The 16890-nt window shown below is 39.3% G+C and overlaps 1 protein-coding gene across 1 annotated transcript; it reads right to left on the minus strand.

Moving 5' to 3' along the window:
- Positions 1-2928: 2928 nt before the first annotated feature.
- LOC107568192 (POZ-, AT hook-, and zinc finger-containing protein 1-like) lies at positions 2929-15834 on the minus strand. The gene is made up of 6 exons (XM_016254117.1): positions 14476-15834; positions 14326-14389; positions 10381-10552; positions 9874-10035; positions 5039-5248; positions 2929-3645 (listed from the first exon to the last, which is right to left on the minus strand). Exons 1-6 carry the CDS (start codon positions 15771-15773, stop codon positions 3182-3184), a joined length of 2370 nt encoding a protein of 789 aa, XP_016109603.1. The 5' UTR covers positions 15774-15834; the 3' UTR covers positions 2929-3181.
- Positions 15835-16890: the final 1056 nt, after the last annotated feature.

Consider the following 16890-nt stretch of genomic DNA (forward strand, 5'->3'; position numbering starts at 1 on the left):
TACCTTAGTCCTCTGGTGAACCTCCACCAAGTTGTATTGCGGGGCCAAGGGTGAGAGAACTTATAATTGTGTTAAAAGTGTTTCAGGTGTTCCTTTTGGCAATTTATTATTTTTTTTAGGATTATATCCAACTGAATTAAGTAAACTGCTTGGTTTAAATACATTTCCGTTTTTATAAAAAATTAAGGATTAATTTAAATGGTTTATTTATTCATCCATAGCACTTCAACACTGGTCCACACTGCTCAAGTTAAATTTCCAACATTTCAAATCTCAGTAAGTGTGACTTTCTACTTTTCTGCTGCCCGACTATTTAATACAAATGGAAACACAAAATAAGGAGTGCTGTACCGCATTATGCAATATCGCACATAAATAAAATGAGAATATGGTGTGTGGTTAGTTTATTTCAGAGACGTACGAGGCTGGAATTGTTCATTGAAAAAAATATGCATAAATAGATGTGGTTCATTAATGAAGCAAAAACCGCCACAGTCACTGATGCCTTAAACCTTGAATCTGTGCTTTATAAATGTATTATTTCAAAAGAAGAATGGATTTACCTCTTTTGGAATCTTTTAAAAATATTTTGTGCCTCTAGTCATTTTTACTTGAGTTTCTTTATAATGTTGACTATCAATCACACAAGGAGCAGGAAACAGTTTGGCTTTAGAACACTCATGGCAGAACTCATGTCTATGCAAAGATTCATGCATGCATGTGAAGGTATGCACAATATTAGCACTAATGAAAAGCATAATTTTGGCCTTCTTACCAAATCATCCTCACTTCACTAATCTTATGCATATATAATGTACATGTTATGATTGAATCAGTTTCACCAGTCAAGTATGAAATAATGAAAACCTACACTATTGTTTTCACAGAAGATTGCCAAAGTCACATTTCTAACCGCAAAATAACCAGAAATAAAATGTACAATGTGTTCTGAAGTGCTCATCACAAGAAAGAAAATTCTCAAATACAATTTTATTTTATACCCATCTCTGTGCCAAACAGACAGAGACACAAAAAACAGTGTACAAAAACAAACATCAATAGAAAAGTATCCTTATATCCAAATGTCCAAAAATTGATCAACGTTGTGACATAAATTGCAGAAAAACAACATTTTGTCAGAAAACAAAAAAAGTAGAATACCAAACATACAAATGTACACCTTTCTATGTGCATGTCTTTATACAAACATGTCAATGCAACTCTGTTTGTATATGGTTTTTATAAGATAGGTCCTTTAAATGACAGATTTTTCCTACCCATTGCTGTTCACAATCAGTACTGGGAAGGCACTTTGCAACATACAAATATACAAATACATAAGCAAGAAAACAAACAAACAAATGTCTCCAGTGATGTAATAAGCCAGAACACAATACAAGACAAATAACAACAATAAAAATAACAGACCAATTCCCTACAACTTAAAATTTATAAATAAATAAGGGCTGCAAATATTCAAATCGCATTTACTGGGCAGACAATGATTGTTACTATTAGAAGCATAAAATTGCAATCAATTAACAGATGTTATGAGCTGATATTAGCAATGATTAGTCTAAGTAAGTAAACTGCAGGTTTTCCAATGCTCAGATCAGTCCGCTTCAGATTTGCACATGAAAACATTAAGTCGAACAAGTACATATGGTAATAAAATAAAGATTTTTGTGTGTACATTATGTCATTGATAGCTTCCATCATGAGTGACCGCTTGCAACACCTCTACAACATTGTAAAAACGGCCATTCCAAATACATTTACGGTACACTATACTAATAACCTGCAGGGCAAAAGAAAAAGAAAAGAAACCAGCATTAACACTGCATTTAGAATAAGAGAACAGGGTAACACTAGACACACACTCAAATACTTGCATAATAATAAAGACACAACAAAATGATGGATTTGTCTGTATCAACTTAAAACAATTCTTTTAAAACTTACTCTTCCAAGAAAGAAAAAAAATCCATTCATTTAGCAAGGCCAAGGAAATTATCTATATACAAGGACCCCGTTTACATAAACTAATATAATTGGCCATACATATATACATATTTGTTTTATATATATATATATATGAATGTTACATGTCATGTATAGTGACAAGACTTTAAGTTATGCAGGAATGTACTGAACCACTTAGAAAAACTCTTGATATATTAAAAAAAAGATTACAAAGCCCTCTGTTTATATTACATTCTAGAGATAAAAGGACATTGGAGAGACTGCAGCATACATATGTGTACTCATACATACATGTCATCATTCTCACGGCTGCATGATTCAAGAAAATAGCACATCGCAACAAAACTCAATATATACCTTTTCATAAAGGAGAGTTGGACACCGGTATCAATAAGTTAATAAAATATATTCTTTGCTTCTTGCTATATCTTACAGTGAAACCTGAAATTGGTCCCTGTTGGACATTAAAAACTGACATACTTTTTGTGACCCAAAACAATCCGTCTCAAAACTACCAACAATAAACAAAGAAACACCACAAAAAATTACAGAGATAACGGCCATTATTTGGCCTGAAGTTTTCAAGGATTTAAATTCATTTAAATATTTGTCAAAGTAATTCCTACAGCAAAAGAGAAAAACATTTCAATGTTATGACTAGTTGCTGTAGGTTAAAGGTAATTGGACTACAACAGTTGCGCAAATGACTCAATGTTTTCTGATTGTGAAAACTATTGTTTTGTTTAGATTTTGTTAAAATGGTAAGGCTTGCTATGCTTCTTGGTGAGGCAAGTCTGGGCACAAATAAACTAGAGGTACATTCTAAAAAAGTTTGGGGCATCAGTTTGTCTTTTAAAGCAAACATCATCCTCAATCCACCATCTGGAAGCTGAGAGACACACGTGATACACATACATGTCAAAAGTAATATGATTTTTTTTTTCCAGGATAGACCAATGAAATTGAGGATTTGTCCAAAGTGGAATAAACAGATTAGCTGCTTCACACCAAGATGGCATCCATGATGGCAAAGTCAAAACATTAACAAACATTTCAATAGTAAGAAAAGCAAAAAAAAATAATAATAAAATAAGTCTACATATGGCGTCAAAGAGTATGAGACAACAGACTAAACTCGCAGTTATAAAACGTTTGGTTTTCCAAAAAGGTTATAAGAAATGTCTGTATCTCAAAGGGGTCATTTCTCCCCTAAACCAATTCCACTGCTGCCCATCTCGGAGTCCACTAGTGAGGAGGCAAAGGCTGACTGGACGATCTGAAAACCAAAGGATTCAAGAAGTGACATATTTTGTTGGGGGGAAAAGGGTGAGCCGAGATCACCGAGACCGGACCCGGCCGCAGCACGTTTCTTATGAACCCGGTGATGGTGCTTGTTGAGGTAAGACTTTGTGCGGAAGGTCTGGCCGCAATCGCCGCACGCAAACTTCTTTTCTTGGTCTATTTTTTGGATGTTTTTGGATCCCCCCGGCAAGGTCCCTGCATCCTCAGGTTGGCCATTGAAGATGAAAGATGTCACCTCCATTTCTTCTCCTTCAACTTTCTGTTCAGCTTTGAGGTCCGTTCCGTTGGAAAGGTCACCGAAAACTGCATCCGATCCATCAGAATCCTGATGGGGGCATTTCCCAGCATTCTCCTGCCCATCTGAGGTAAACACAGAGTGGGGAAGGGGATATCAGAGAAGGAGGGGGACAGAGAGATATATAGGAAGAGAGAAGGAGCCTCACATTTAGCAACATATCTAAAAACAAAATGATTTCCTTTATACCTGAACCCTCGTGACCACAACAACTACTTGTGTAAACCTGTTTCAATATAAAAACAGCTTGGCTATCACTGAACATTATATTGTGGCTTGTCTAATTTTTTGTGCTATTATACTTTGGTTAAGAAAGAGAAATAATGGAAACTGCATCCTACTGTGTCCAGCACCTAAAGGAAAAATAATTCAGATTCAGATTATTCAGTCCACTGAGTACCTCTAGGCTCTAGAGCAGTGCCACTTAACTTTAGTTTGGAAGCAAAAATGATTAATTCTTTTTGTTTTCAAGGTTTCATAATTTCGGTCATTATTTACTCACCCTCAAGTTGTTCCAAACCTGTATGAATTTCTTCCTTCCATGGAACACCATAGAAGATATTTTGAAGAACTCTGGGAACCAAACAACATTGGAGCCCATCGATTTATATTGTATGGACAAGAAAATATCTCAATTTCTTATTTTATGTTCCACAAAAGAAATAAAGTCAAACAGTTTTGGAACAACATGGAGGTGAGTAAATGAAGACAATTTTCATTTTTAAGCAAACTATCCCTTTAAAAATGTTGAGACTTCTTCGCCACAAAGTAGACACTTTTCCCATACCAATCAACAACCATGAAAAATTGAGTCCCAATTCTTTACTATTTTTTAGTGCTTTTTTCCACATGTATATTATTGAAATTTAGCCTGAACTAGCCAAGTAGGTCTCCTAGCTGCGACACTTCAGAGCATGAGACCAAAATATCATTTCTGATTGGCTAAGAAGCACCTTATTAGGGAAAAATGAGAACTTGTGCTACAACACTGTCATTAAAGAGTCACACATTGAATCTCTATAGCAACACATTGAGTACCAAGGGTCTAGAGTTCCAGGCTCTTTAACTCTATTCCACTATTTTGTACTCAGAATATAATTACATAATTATAATTTAAACTCCAGTTGGCTACAGGGCATTTTATGAACTAGAACTAGGATTAAATACAGTCCAGTTCTTCCAAAGTATAAACTACGAAAAACAAAAGAGGTCAGAAGTGGGTGCTGTTAAAGCAAACAGATGAAAATCAAGCAGCACTGAGAACCACCAGACAAAAGCATGAGCAAAATACTGACGAGCCAATTATGTAAGCACTTAATTCAGACCAATATTTTACTTATCTTGTAAAAGTCAACTGTGCTTAGCAGATATTTGCACCAGACTTATCGGTTACAGCATCCAGACATCCTCAGTTCTTTGGCTCACCACATTGCCACCCTCCAAACAGCCCGTACTGACCTGTAAGAGGTCCATGAAGAGGAAACCCTGGTGCTCCAGAAGAGCGGCACTCCCAGAAATAGGGAGTTGGACCTGGCTTGCCCAGAAGCAGCTCAGGCTGCAGGCCCAGGGCCGGAGGGACGGGCTGGGGTAGAACTGGCCCAGTTAGCCCCCGAAAAGACCCCTCTGTCTCGGGAAAGGTAACCAGGAGCCGGCGACTGGTGCAAAGGTCTACACCACCATTAACCGCCCCCAAGAGGTAGGAGATATGGATAGAGGAACAGACAGAGAGGCCAAGGGGGACAATTCGCAGTCAATACAGTCAGATGACCACTAGCTTCACATCAGTTCAGAAACCATAAAAAATTATGAAAATCGTTTGTTCAAAGCTAAGATAACTTTTAAATGAATGAATCTTTTTCTTTCATTACATGCCAAGCCAGCAGCTCAATGATACTGTTGGAGTGATACTGTAATGACAATTCTGTACTGATGTAAAGTTAATGCTGCCTTTCTGATGTATTTCTGCATTAAGTTTTGCCTATTAACCCACTTGAAACAAGAAAAACATTTCATTTGAATAATTCTTGGCGTCTCCATTACGAAGGAATCATGGAAAGATTCTAGAACACAGTCCTTTAGAAAAAAAAATGTTAATGCTGCCTTTCTGATGTATTTCTGCATTAAGTTTTGCCTATTAACCCACTTGAAACAAGAAAAACATTTCATTTGAATAATTCTTGGCGTCTCCATTACGAAGGAATCATGGAAAGATTCTAGAACACAGTCCTTTAGAAAAAAAAAATGCTGCCTCCATATTGTTTCCCATCATGTTCAATAAAGACATTCCCAATCACAAGCTGCTGGATTTTATGGCAATAATTGTTTGAAAAAGGTCCATTAAATCCACAGAAACAATGCACAGCGTGTACATGTGCACTTATGTGGACATGCATGAATGAATGAAGGATCAAAAACGCTTTCATTATGCCAGCACTTGATGGAGATGATAGTAAGCCACACAGAATGGACACATGGCCATGCTAAATTGGTCAGCAGCAATGTAAGTGACTAGCAGACAAAGCTGATTGATAGGGCTGCAACTATTATTTAACTCATGACTTAAATCAATTGTATCTCTAAATTCAGTTTATTTAAATCAAGACTACTGACGAAACCTGAAGTAATAGTTCACCCAAAAATGAAAATGTTTGTTCATTGGAACAGATCTGGAGAAACTTGCTCACCAATGGATCCTCTGCATTGAATGGGTGCCATCAGAATTAGAGCCCAAACAGCTAATGAAAACATCATAATAAGTAATCCAGACTAAGCATTATTATAGACTATGGACTTGTATTTTGGCCAGAAGTGATGGTTTAAAGTTAAAATGCCTTAATAATGGATTTGGCATTTTTACAAACACACAGTTTTTACTTCACTAGATGTTAACTGATGGACTGGAGTCGTGTGAATTACTTGTGGATTATTGAGATGCTTTTATCAGCTGCACTGCAGAGGATTCATTGGTGAGCAAGTGAAGTAATGCTGAAATTTCTCCAGATCTGTTCCAATGAACAATAAAACTCATCTGCATCTTCTTGGCCTAAGGGTGAATACATTTTCAGCAAATTTTCATTTTTGGGTGAACTATTCCTTTTAAAAATAAATAATTTTAGTCTCCTTTTAGTATTTTTCCTGTAAGTCAAATAATGTCTTTAAAAAGAAGCTTGAATATTTTGAATATCGTTCTTAGAATTTACATCTGGCAGCTATCCATTATAATCAAAAACCCTAAAGTTTACAAAATTACAACTCTACATATGCAATACTTCATCAGTCATACAAAAGTTCATTACAATTGCACATTTTGGTATCCGTCTTGCTCTCTAACTCTACTAGCTGAGCTAAAGAAACTCATCCCTTAACTTTCCTCTTAAAAAGTGAAACACAACCCATACTTTCAGCAACAAACATCCTTTCTCATCCACTGAGAGAAAAGTCCTGAAAGATGGTGTGATATAGAGCAGAACAGCCAAATTCTAAACAACATAACCTTGAGTCCCTGCACGCTATGCTGCAATAAATGAAAGATGCGCAGCGCTACAATCTGTGTTTGTGGGTGAGTTTTTATGCAAGCAGATGCAGCATCTGATTAGCAGCAGTGAAAAAGACAGCAAGCGAGTGAGCAACAATTTGACGCTGTGGGGAGAGGCTTGCTTGCCTTCCACTGCGCACTGGCATCCTGAGTGGTAGGGGGCGCCGTTGTGTGTCTGTGGTCTGTTGGTGCGTGGTTCAGGGAACTGATGTGCTGCAGAGGAAGGGAGCATGGACGAGCTGTGGTGCATTTTTACATGCACCTTTAAGTAGGATGCAGTAGAAAAACCTGAGACCATCGGAAGAACAAGTAGGAAAAACAAATAAAAACAATAAAACAGAACAATACTCTTAGTCTTATTAATCAGAAGATTACTCTATGGCTTTCAAAAAATATAAAGCATAAGCCACAAACCTTTTCAGTACTACTATTTAAAACTTCAGCCTTTTCCCCTTAGACAGTTTTCTGCATTAATAAGCCAAACAGTTTCTGTGAGCCTAAGCTAACTTACTAAGGATGGTGTCAGTGGCAATGAAAATGTGGATCATTAGCTGGGTATTTTGTAAGCACAAGTTCTGCTGTGTTTATAAGCAACGCCTTGATAAAATGAGTTATTTTCAATGCGTGTCTGACCAGTACCTTTGTTGCATATTCCACAGTAGTTATGAGGTCCTTCACTGTGTTTTTTCAAGTGGTCGGTCATGTAGGCAGCCCGGAGGAATTTCCCACACACTTGACATGGTATCTTATCTTCATGGCATGCTAGGTGTGACCTCAGGCGATCTCGTGTTGCGAAAGATGCGTTGCAAATCTGAGACATTTCAAGATATGGTTTACAAGCATTTTCCGAGAGATCATTTTTGAGAGTGTTATCAAAACAGAAAGTTGATTTAATGGAGGTGTTCACTCAAATATTTAAATTCCACTCTAGTACATATAATGAATGTGAACGAGGACCTGAGCAGTCGAGATCTAAAACAACAACAAAAAAAGCATCATTAAAGGATCATCCCATCCTGAAAGTGTTCAATATGACTAGTAATAACATGTTACATATTACAAATCTTTTGAAGCCAAATTATATTATAGCTTTGAGTGAAGAACCATCTTGTCACCATGAAAATCAAAATTTCACTTTTCTCAATGGAATATCGCAGTGTTTATTATAAATGATATATCTGTGCACATCACTTTTTTAATGCATGTACCCTAGTAATGGGCGCGTTCGAATCACCGCTTCACGAAGCTTCGAAACATTTGCTAATGTTTCGTTTCGAAGCGCGTATCAAACCGGCCAGGTAAGATTCTGGAATACTCACAGTCCTTTAGAAAAAAAAAATGCTGCCTCCATATTGTTTCCCATCATGTTCAATAAAGACATTCCCAATCACAAGCTGCTGGATTTTATGGCAATAATTGTTTGAAAAAGGTCCATTAAATCCACAGAAACAATGCACAGCGTGTACATGTGCACTTATGTGGACATGCATGAATGAATGAAGGATCAAAAACGCTTTCATTATGCCAGCACTTGATGGAGATGATAGTAAGCCACACAGAATGGACACATGGCCATGCTAAATTGGTCAGCAGCAATGTAAGTGACTAGCAGACAAAGCTGATTGATAGGGCTGCAACTATTATTTAACTCATGACTTAAATCAATTGTATCTCTAAATTCAGTTTATTTAAATCAAGACTACTGACGAAACCTGAAGTAATAGTTCACCCAAAAATGAAAATGTTTGTTCATTGGAACAGATCTGGAGAAACTTGCTCACCAATGGATCCTCTGCATTGAATGGGTGCCATCAGAATTAGAGCCCAAACAGCTAATGAAAACATCATAATAAGTAATCCAGACTAAGCATTATTATAGACTATGGACTTGTATTTTGGCCAGAAGTGATGGTTTAAAGTTAAAATGCCTTAATAATGGATTTGGCATTTTTACAAACACACAGTTTTTACTTCACTAGATGTTAACTGATGGACTGGAGTCGTGTGAATTACTTGTGGATTATTGAGATGCTTTTATCAGCTGCACTGCAGAGGATTCATTGGTGAGCAAGTGAAGTAATGCTGAAATTTCTCCAGATCTGTTCCAATGAACAATAAAACTCATCTGCATCTTCTTGGCCTAAGGGTGAATACATTTTCAGCAAATTTTCATTTTTGGGTGAACTATTCCTTTTAAAAATAAATAATTTTAGTCTCCTTTTAGTATTTTTCCTGTAAGTCAAATAATGTCTTTAAAAAGAAGCTTGAATATTTTGAATATCGTTCTTAGAATTTACATCTGGCAGCTATCCATTATAATCAAAAACCCTAAAGTTTACAAAATTACAACTCTACATATGCAATACTTCATCAGTCATACAAAAGTTCATTACAATTGCACATTTTGGTATCCGTCTTGCTCTCTAACTCTACTAGCTGAGCTAAAGAAACTCATCCCTTAACTTTCCTCTTAAAAAGTGAAACACAACCCATACTTTCAGCAACAAACATCCTTTCTCATCCACTGAGAGAAAAGTCCTGAAAGATGGTGTGATATAGAGCAGAACAGCCAAATTCTAAACAACATAACCTTGAGTCCCTGCACGCTATGCTGCAATAAATGAAAGATGCGCAGCGCTACAATCTGTGTTTGTGGGTGAGTTTTTATGCAAGCAGATGCAGCATCTGATTAGCAGCAGTGAAAAAGACAGCAAGCGAGTGAGCAACAATTTGACGCTGTGGGGAGAGGCTTGCTTGCCTTCCACTGCGCACTGGCATCCTGAGTGGTAGGGGGCGCCGTTGTGTGTCTGTGGTCTGTTGGTGCGTGGTTCAGGGAACTGATGTGCTGCAGAGGAAGGGAGCATGGACGAGCTGTGGTGCGTTTTTATGTGCACCTTTAAGTAGGATGCAGTAGAAAAACCTGAGACCATCGGAAGAACAAGTAGGAAAAACAAATAAAAACAATAAAACAAAAAGCAGAACAATACTCAGTCTTATTAATCAGAAGATTATTCTATGGCTTTGAAAAATATAAAGTACAAGCCACAAACCTTTTCAGTACTGCTGTTTAAAACTCAAGCCTTTTCCCCTTAGACGGTTTACTGCATTTATAAATAAGCCTAAACTAACTTATTAAGGATGGTGTCATTGGCAATAAAAACATGGATCATTAGCTGGGAATTTCATACAAATCCACAGCACAGGTTCTGCTATCTATATAAGCTTTTGAAACATTAGTTCATTTAAATGCATGTTTGACCAGTACCTTTGTTGCATATTCCACAGTAGTTATGAGGTCCTTCACTGTGTTTTTTCAAGTGGTCGGTCATGTAGGCAGCCCGGAGGAATTTCCCACACACTTGACATGGTATCTTATCTTCATGGCATGCTAGGTGTGACCTCAGGCGATCTCGTGTTGCGAAGGATGCGTTGCAAATCTGAGACATTTCAAGATATGGTTTAGAAGCATTTTCTGAGAGATCATTTTTTGGAGTGTTATCACAAACAGAAGGTTGATTTAATGGAGGAGCTCACTCAAATATTTAAATTTCAATCTTCTACATATAATGAATGTGAATGAGGACCTGGGCTGTCAAAACAACATCCAAAACAATAAAAAGGCATCATTAAAGGATCATCCCATCCTAAAAGTGGTCAATATGACTTGTGTGTTACATATTACAAATATTTTGGAGCCAAATTATATTACAGATTTGAGTGAAGAACCAACAAAAATTTAATGTCACCAATATTCTGTTGAAAAAATTGGAATTTTAAATTCATGCAGTGTTTATTATAAATGATTCATCTGTGCACATCACTTTTTTACATTCATGTAGCCTACCCTTGCAATTTTTAATCAAAAACATTAGCACAGTCAATGTTCAAAAGACAAAATCAAGTCCCACCCTCCATTTTTCTTGTTCGAGAAGTTGTTGTACTCATATACAGTGGGTACGGAAAGTATTCAGACCCCCTTAAATTTTTCACTCTTTGTTATATTGCAGCCATTTGCTAAAATCATTTAAGTAAATTTTTTTCCTCATTAATGTACACACAGCACCTGAAGAGCTCAGAGACAGAATTGTGGCAAGGCACAGATCTGGCCAAGGTTACAAAAAAAATTCTGCTGCACTTAAGGTTCCTAAGAGCACAGTGGCCTCCATAATCCTTAAATGGAAGACGTTTGGGACGACCAGAACCCTTCCTAGAGCTGGCCGTCCGGCCAAACTGAGCTATCAGGGGAGAAGTGCCTTGGTGAGAGAGGTAAAGAAGAACCCAAAGATCACTGTGGCTGAGCTCCAGAGATGCAGTCGGGAGATGGGAGAAAGTTGTAGAAAGTCAACCATCACTGCAGCCCTCCACCAGTCGGGGCTTTATGGCAGAGTGGCCCGACGGAAGCCTCTCCTCAGTGCAAGACACATGAAAAAACACCTGAAGGACTCCAAGATGGTGAGAAATAAGATTCTCTGGTCTGATGAGAACTTTTTGGCCTTAATTCTAAGCGGTATGTGTGGAGAAAACCAGGCACTGCTCATCACCTGTCCAATACAGACCCAACAGTGAAGCATGGTGGTGGCAGCATCATGCTGTGGGGGTGTTTTTCAGCTGCAGGGACAGGACAACTGGTTGCAATCGAGGGAAAGATGAATGCGGCCAAGTACAGGGATATCCTGGACAAAAACCTTCTCCAGAGTGCTCAGGACCTCAGACTGGGCCGAAGGTTTACCTTCCAACAAGACAATGACCCTAAGCACACAGCTAAAATAACGAAGGAGTGGCTTCACAACAACTCTGTGACTGTTCTTGAATGGCCCAGCCAGAGCCCTGACTTAAACCCAATTGAGCATCTCTGGAGAGACCTAAAAATGGCTGTCCACCAACGTTTACCATCCAACCTGACAGAACTGGAGAGGATCTGCAAGGAGGAATGGCAGAGGATCCCCAAATCCAGATGTGAAAAACTTGTTGCATCTTTCCCAAAAAGACTCTGTATTAGATCAAAAGGGTGCTTCTACTAAATACTGAGCAAAGGGTCTGAATACTTAGGACCATGTGATATTTCAGTTTTTCTTTTTTAATAAATCTGCAAAAATGTCAACAATTCTGTGTTTTTCTGTCAATATGGGGTGCTGTGTGTACCATAATGAGGAAAAAAAATAACTTAAATGATTTTAGCAAATGGCTGCAATATAACAAAGAGTGAAAAATTTAAGGGGGTCTGAATACTTTCCGTACCCACTGTATATGTCACAGTAGGGTAGAAAAGATAATTGCAAGTTTCATGCCGACTTTAAGTCATTATTTACTGATATTCATCCCCTGCAGCAAACTGCTAACCACTGTGACCACCAGTGCTTTTACACGCACTTTAAAAGTTGTATTTCAGTCTGTCTAAAATCGTGCCAGTCAGGTTTTTGCAAAGTTAAACTAACAGACTAACAGATAATTCAACTGTACTTTGGCTTTGTCTAGCATGTATACATGTTAATCAGACTACAGTTGGCCTGACTGTTGTGTGCATGCTCCGAAAAAGCAGATATGACACACAACAGCTATTTCACCCCGTAAACCCACTGTAGCTTGATAATAACTACAAGTTAAACTAACCTGATCAATCTGGTTTGTGAATGAGTCATTTGCTGCATCTTAATTCACCAACTTCAAGTAGAGTAGACAAGTTTTGGGAAATACTACCATCAGGTCATAACTGTGTCTTTAATGGACCACTCTGTCACAGTTACTTGCATCCTGTCACTGTAAAATGGCCTGTCAGTCTTAAAATGTCCTCATATGTACACACTGCACATTTCAGTTAATTTAATTTATGTATCAGGGTACCTTTGGAATACTAATTTCAACATACAACGATTTGGAACACACTAATTCTAAAATTGAATATTATTTAGGATGGATAGCATGAGAATGAGGACGCAGCAAGTGAGACCAAATTTGTGAACTGCAGCAACTGATTCATTAAAAAGATTTTAAAAAATGATTAATTAAATTCACTGAAAAAAATGTTCGCTCACGTGCCAAGATTTTAAGTGAAAAACAATTCAAATTCAGGGGGCGGTTGCATAGTCATCTAACATTTTCTGCAGGACTGGTCAAAATATTTTAAAGTCAGTTATATAAAAAGGTAGATTTGTCTAATTTGAATACAAAAATTAAGACTGATTATCGCTTGGATACCTGCTAGTTAGTCAAACTAGTTCCCTATCAAGTTCCCTCCTTTCAGAGAACCGAGGTTACGTACGTAACCGGAGACGTTCTTAAGACACGGTCTTAAGATATTGGCTATGTTTATGCAACTGGTCCCAAGTCTGTTTCTCACACAAAACTTCATAATTTGTATGGACCATGTTTATTGTACTTTATGGTGCTTTTTGTCATTTTGGAGTATGACAGTCCTCTTCAATATATGGAAAAGAGTAACTGGAATATGATTCCAGAAATTCACTTTTTGAATGAAAGTCATACACATTTGAAACAACATAAGTACATAATAATAATAATAAGAATAATAATAATTTATGCATTTAGCAGACGCTTTTATCCAAAGCGACTTACAGTGCATTCAGGCTATACATTTTTTACCAGTATGTGTAAGTACATAAAGTTTAGTATTTCTCACCTGACACTTGTGAGGTCTCTCTGTGGTGTGAACCTGTTTAATATGTCCATTCAGATGGTCTGGCCTACAAAAAAAATCACAATTTATGACACAAATACATAAACGAATGCTCTAATTGTAATGAATATATCTATAAATGACTGCACTCACCTGGAGAAACCTTTCCCGCAGCTTTGACAGACATACGGTTTACCCACCGAGCCGTCGTGAGACCGCACATGGTAAGACATCCTATCCTTGCGTTTGAAGCGCAGCCCGCACACCGGACACGCGTACGGTTTCTCGCCCGAATGTGACAGTTTGTGCCGGTTGAGGTGGTAGACGTCTCGGAAGACCTTCCCGCACAGATCACACGCGACGTGTCGTCTCGTCCTCTCGCGTTTACGGTTGTCCGCGGGCAGTCCGTTTTCCTGAAACCGCGCCTGGGGATGAGAGATCATCGTCGGGCCGTCCACAGCGACCAGCTCCGCTCTGGTGCTCACGCCGCCGGTGAACGTCCCGTGACTTACAGTGCATTCAGGCTATACATTTTTTACCAGTATGTGTAAGTACATAAAGTTTAGTATTTCTCACCTGACACTTGTGAGGTCTCTCTGTGGTGTGAACCTGTTTAATATGTCCATTCAGATGGTCTGGCCTACAAAAAAAATCACAATTTATGACACAAATACATAAACGAATGCTCTAATTGTAATGAATATATCTATAAATGACTGCACTCACCTGGAGAAACCTTTCCCGCAGCTTTGACAGACATACGGTTTACCCACCGAGCCGTCGTGAGACCGCACATGGTAAGACATCCTATCCTTGCGTTTGAAGCGCAGCCCGCACACCGGACACGCGTACGGTTTCTCGCCCGAATGTGACAGTTTGTGCCGGTTGAGGTGGTAGACGTCTCGGAAGACCTTCCCGCACAGATCACACGCGACGTGTCGTCTCGTTCTCTCGCGTTTACGGTTGTCCGCGGGCAGACCGTTTTCCTGAAACCTCGACTGGGGATGAGAGATCATCGTCGGGCCGTCCACAGCGACCAGCTCCGCTCCCGTGCTCCCCCCGCCGGTGAACGTCCCGTGCTGCGTCTCGTGGTTTCTCAACTGGACGTCGTCTGGAAACATCTTACCACAAACCCCGCACGAGAAAATGCCCTCGTTTTCGTTTTGAGCAGTGCTGTTATTGTAAGTGATCGGCTCTGCTGTGGGCTCTTTTTTGGGTCTCCCTCTGCCTCGCTTGGAGCCGTCGCTGTTGGGAAACTCCAACGGGGAAACCGCTAAGCGATCGCCCGCTGGTGCTCCGGGAGCGGCCGGCTGCGAACTGTTTCTCGGCTGCGTCGGATCGCCACTGTCACTGTCATTGTTGTCGGTAAACACAGGGCCGTTGGACACACTCCCGTTTGACATGTCCACGGGCAGAGGGTATGACAGCTGCTCCGCGGCCCTGAACAGGCTGTGCTCGCCTCCTCGGGAAGGAGGCACGAGGATCTGCACGTTGGATTGTTTGATGACCTCCTGACAGATCTCGATGACAGATCGCATGAGCAGAAACTTCGCCGCGGTCATGAGCTCCGGGAAGCACTCCAGGCGCACCACGATCTTAGAGGTGTACGCGAAGTCCAGGATGTCTCGGAAAACTTTGGGGCTGATCGTGTGCATCTCCAGCTCCTTGCCCTGGCCGTCGTCTTCCGTTTGACAGCTGAACACCGACTCAAAATACTCGCTGCACGCCGCCAACACTGCCTTGTGCGCGGGGAAGCTCTCCTCTCCGACGCGCAAGATAACATCACAAAACCTGCCTCCATCTTTTCTCTGGCTGTTGAGGTTGTGTAGCATCTCGGCGCTGTGTTTGCTCACCTGGTACGTGTAGGAGGAATTCCACGGCTGTTCTGTCCTCTCCATGCCGCCTTTATTCAACAACAGAGCCGAACGCATACGACGGAAGAGGTAGACAAAGGCAAACGAATGGCAAACACCCAGTAAACAGAAGCACTCAGCAGCGACCACCACTCCTCGCCTTTTTAGCATTTAACATGTTAGCAGGGGGAAAAATGGCAGCCCCCCAGCTTCCTGTGAACTTTGACCTTTGCTTAAAGGGAGGGGGTGTCGTTCGCGTTTAATATTTTCTGTTTTAACACAGTTTAATATATTACTTCAATCCAAAGATAACGCGCAGATACTAGTCATACACCGAAATTTAAGTTTCGTGTTCGTCTTCCTGGTTTGCAGCGTTATGATTTCACATCCTTGTTTTCCAGTGAGCCCCCACCCTCAAATGTACGCCAGACACTGAATACATGACAGCAGACTCTCTTTCTCTATACTGTAACATATTTAGAAAATATACGGTAAACGTGAACGAAATTAAAGTGAAGTCAATACTCTTGAAATGACACTGTAGTCTAGACCAGTAGTTCCCAACCTTTCTTTAGTCGCGGCACCCTTTGGAAATTTTAACAAATTTGTGGCACCCTACAAAATTAATTTTGTCACAATATTTGAATTTATTTTTGACAATCAGTAGGCTAATTTCTAATGAAAAGAACAATTTATATGACAGATTTTAATGTAGGCTTTTATTCATATGTAAACATCGTGAGATAGCTAGTTATAATGGTAATTAAACAAAGTTTTGCTCACTCAGTGTATTTTTGATTTTACAGCATTTTTTTTTACCAATTATCCAAATAATGTTTAATCCTACAAAGCTATTATTATCAGAGGACACGTGAGCATAACGGTTAGCAGATCAATGAATGAGAGGGCAGCATTACCAGAGTTGCCCATTTACCACACCTTGTTACAGCACAGTAGGGTTATTGCAAACAGAAACAATACTGTACTACATAGATGTTTCCTGTCCGCTCGATTTTTGAGTGGACTTTGCTGTTCCGATGAGCATGGATGGTATATGAGTGGAGCGACTGAGCGGAGCGCACTCATAGAGCGAGATAATACGCAGAGCGTCACACCACGTGAAAGTGAATCCTGAGCGGTGAACTAATTTTCAGCAGCTGGAATTTCAGTGCAGCTCTAATTATTGGCGACATCAGAAATGGATATTACATTTTTTTTTTTTTACATTTTAAAAATATAAAAAATATTTTTTTTTTACAGGAGTGCCGAGGCACCCCGGTTGGGAAAC

Source organism: Sinocyclocheilus grahami, unplaced genomic scaffold (assembly GCF_001515645.1).
Source record: "Sinocyclocheilus grahami isolate Dianchi unplaced genomic scaffold, SAMN03320097.WGS_v1.1 scaffold1224.1, whole genome shotgun sequence".
Taxonomy (NCBI): domain Eukaryota; kingdom Metazoa; phylum Chordata; class Actinopteri; order Cypriniformes; family Cyprinidae; genus Sinocyclocheilus; species Sinocyclocheilus grahami.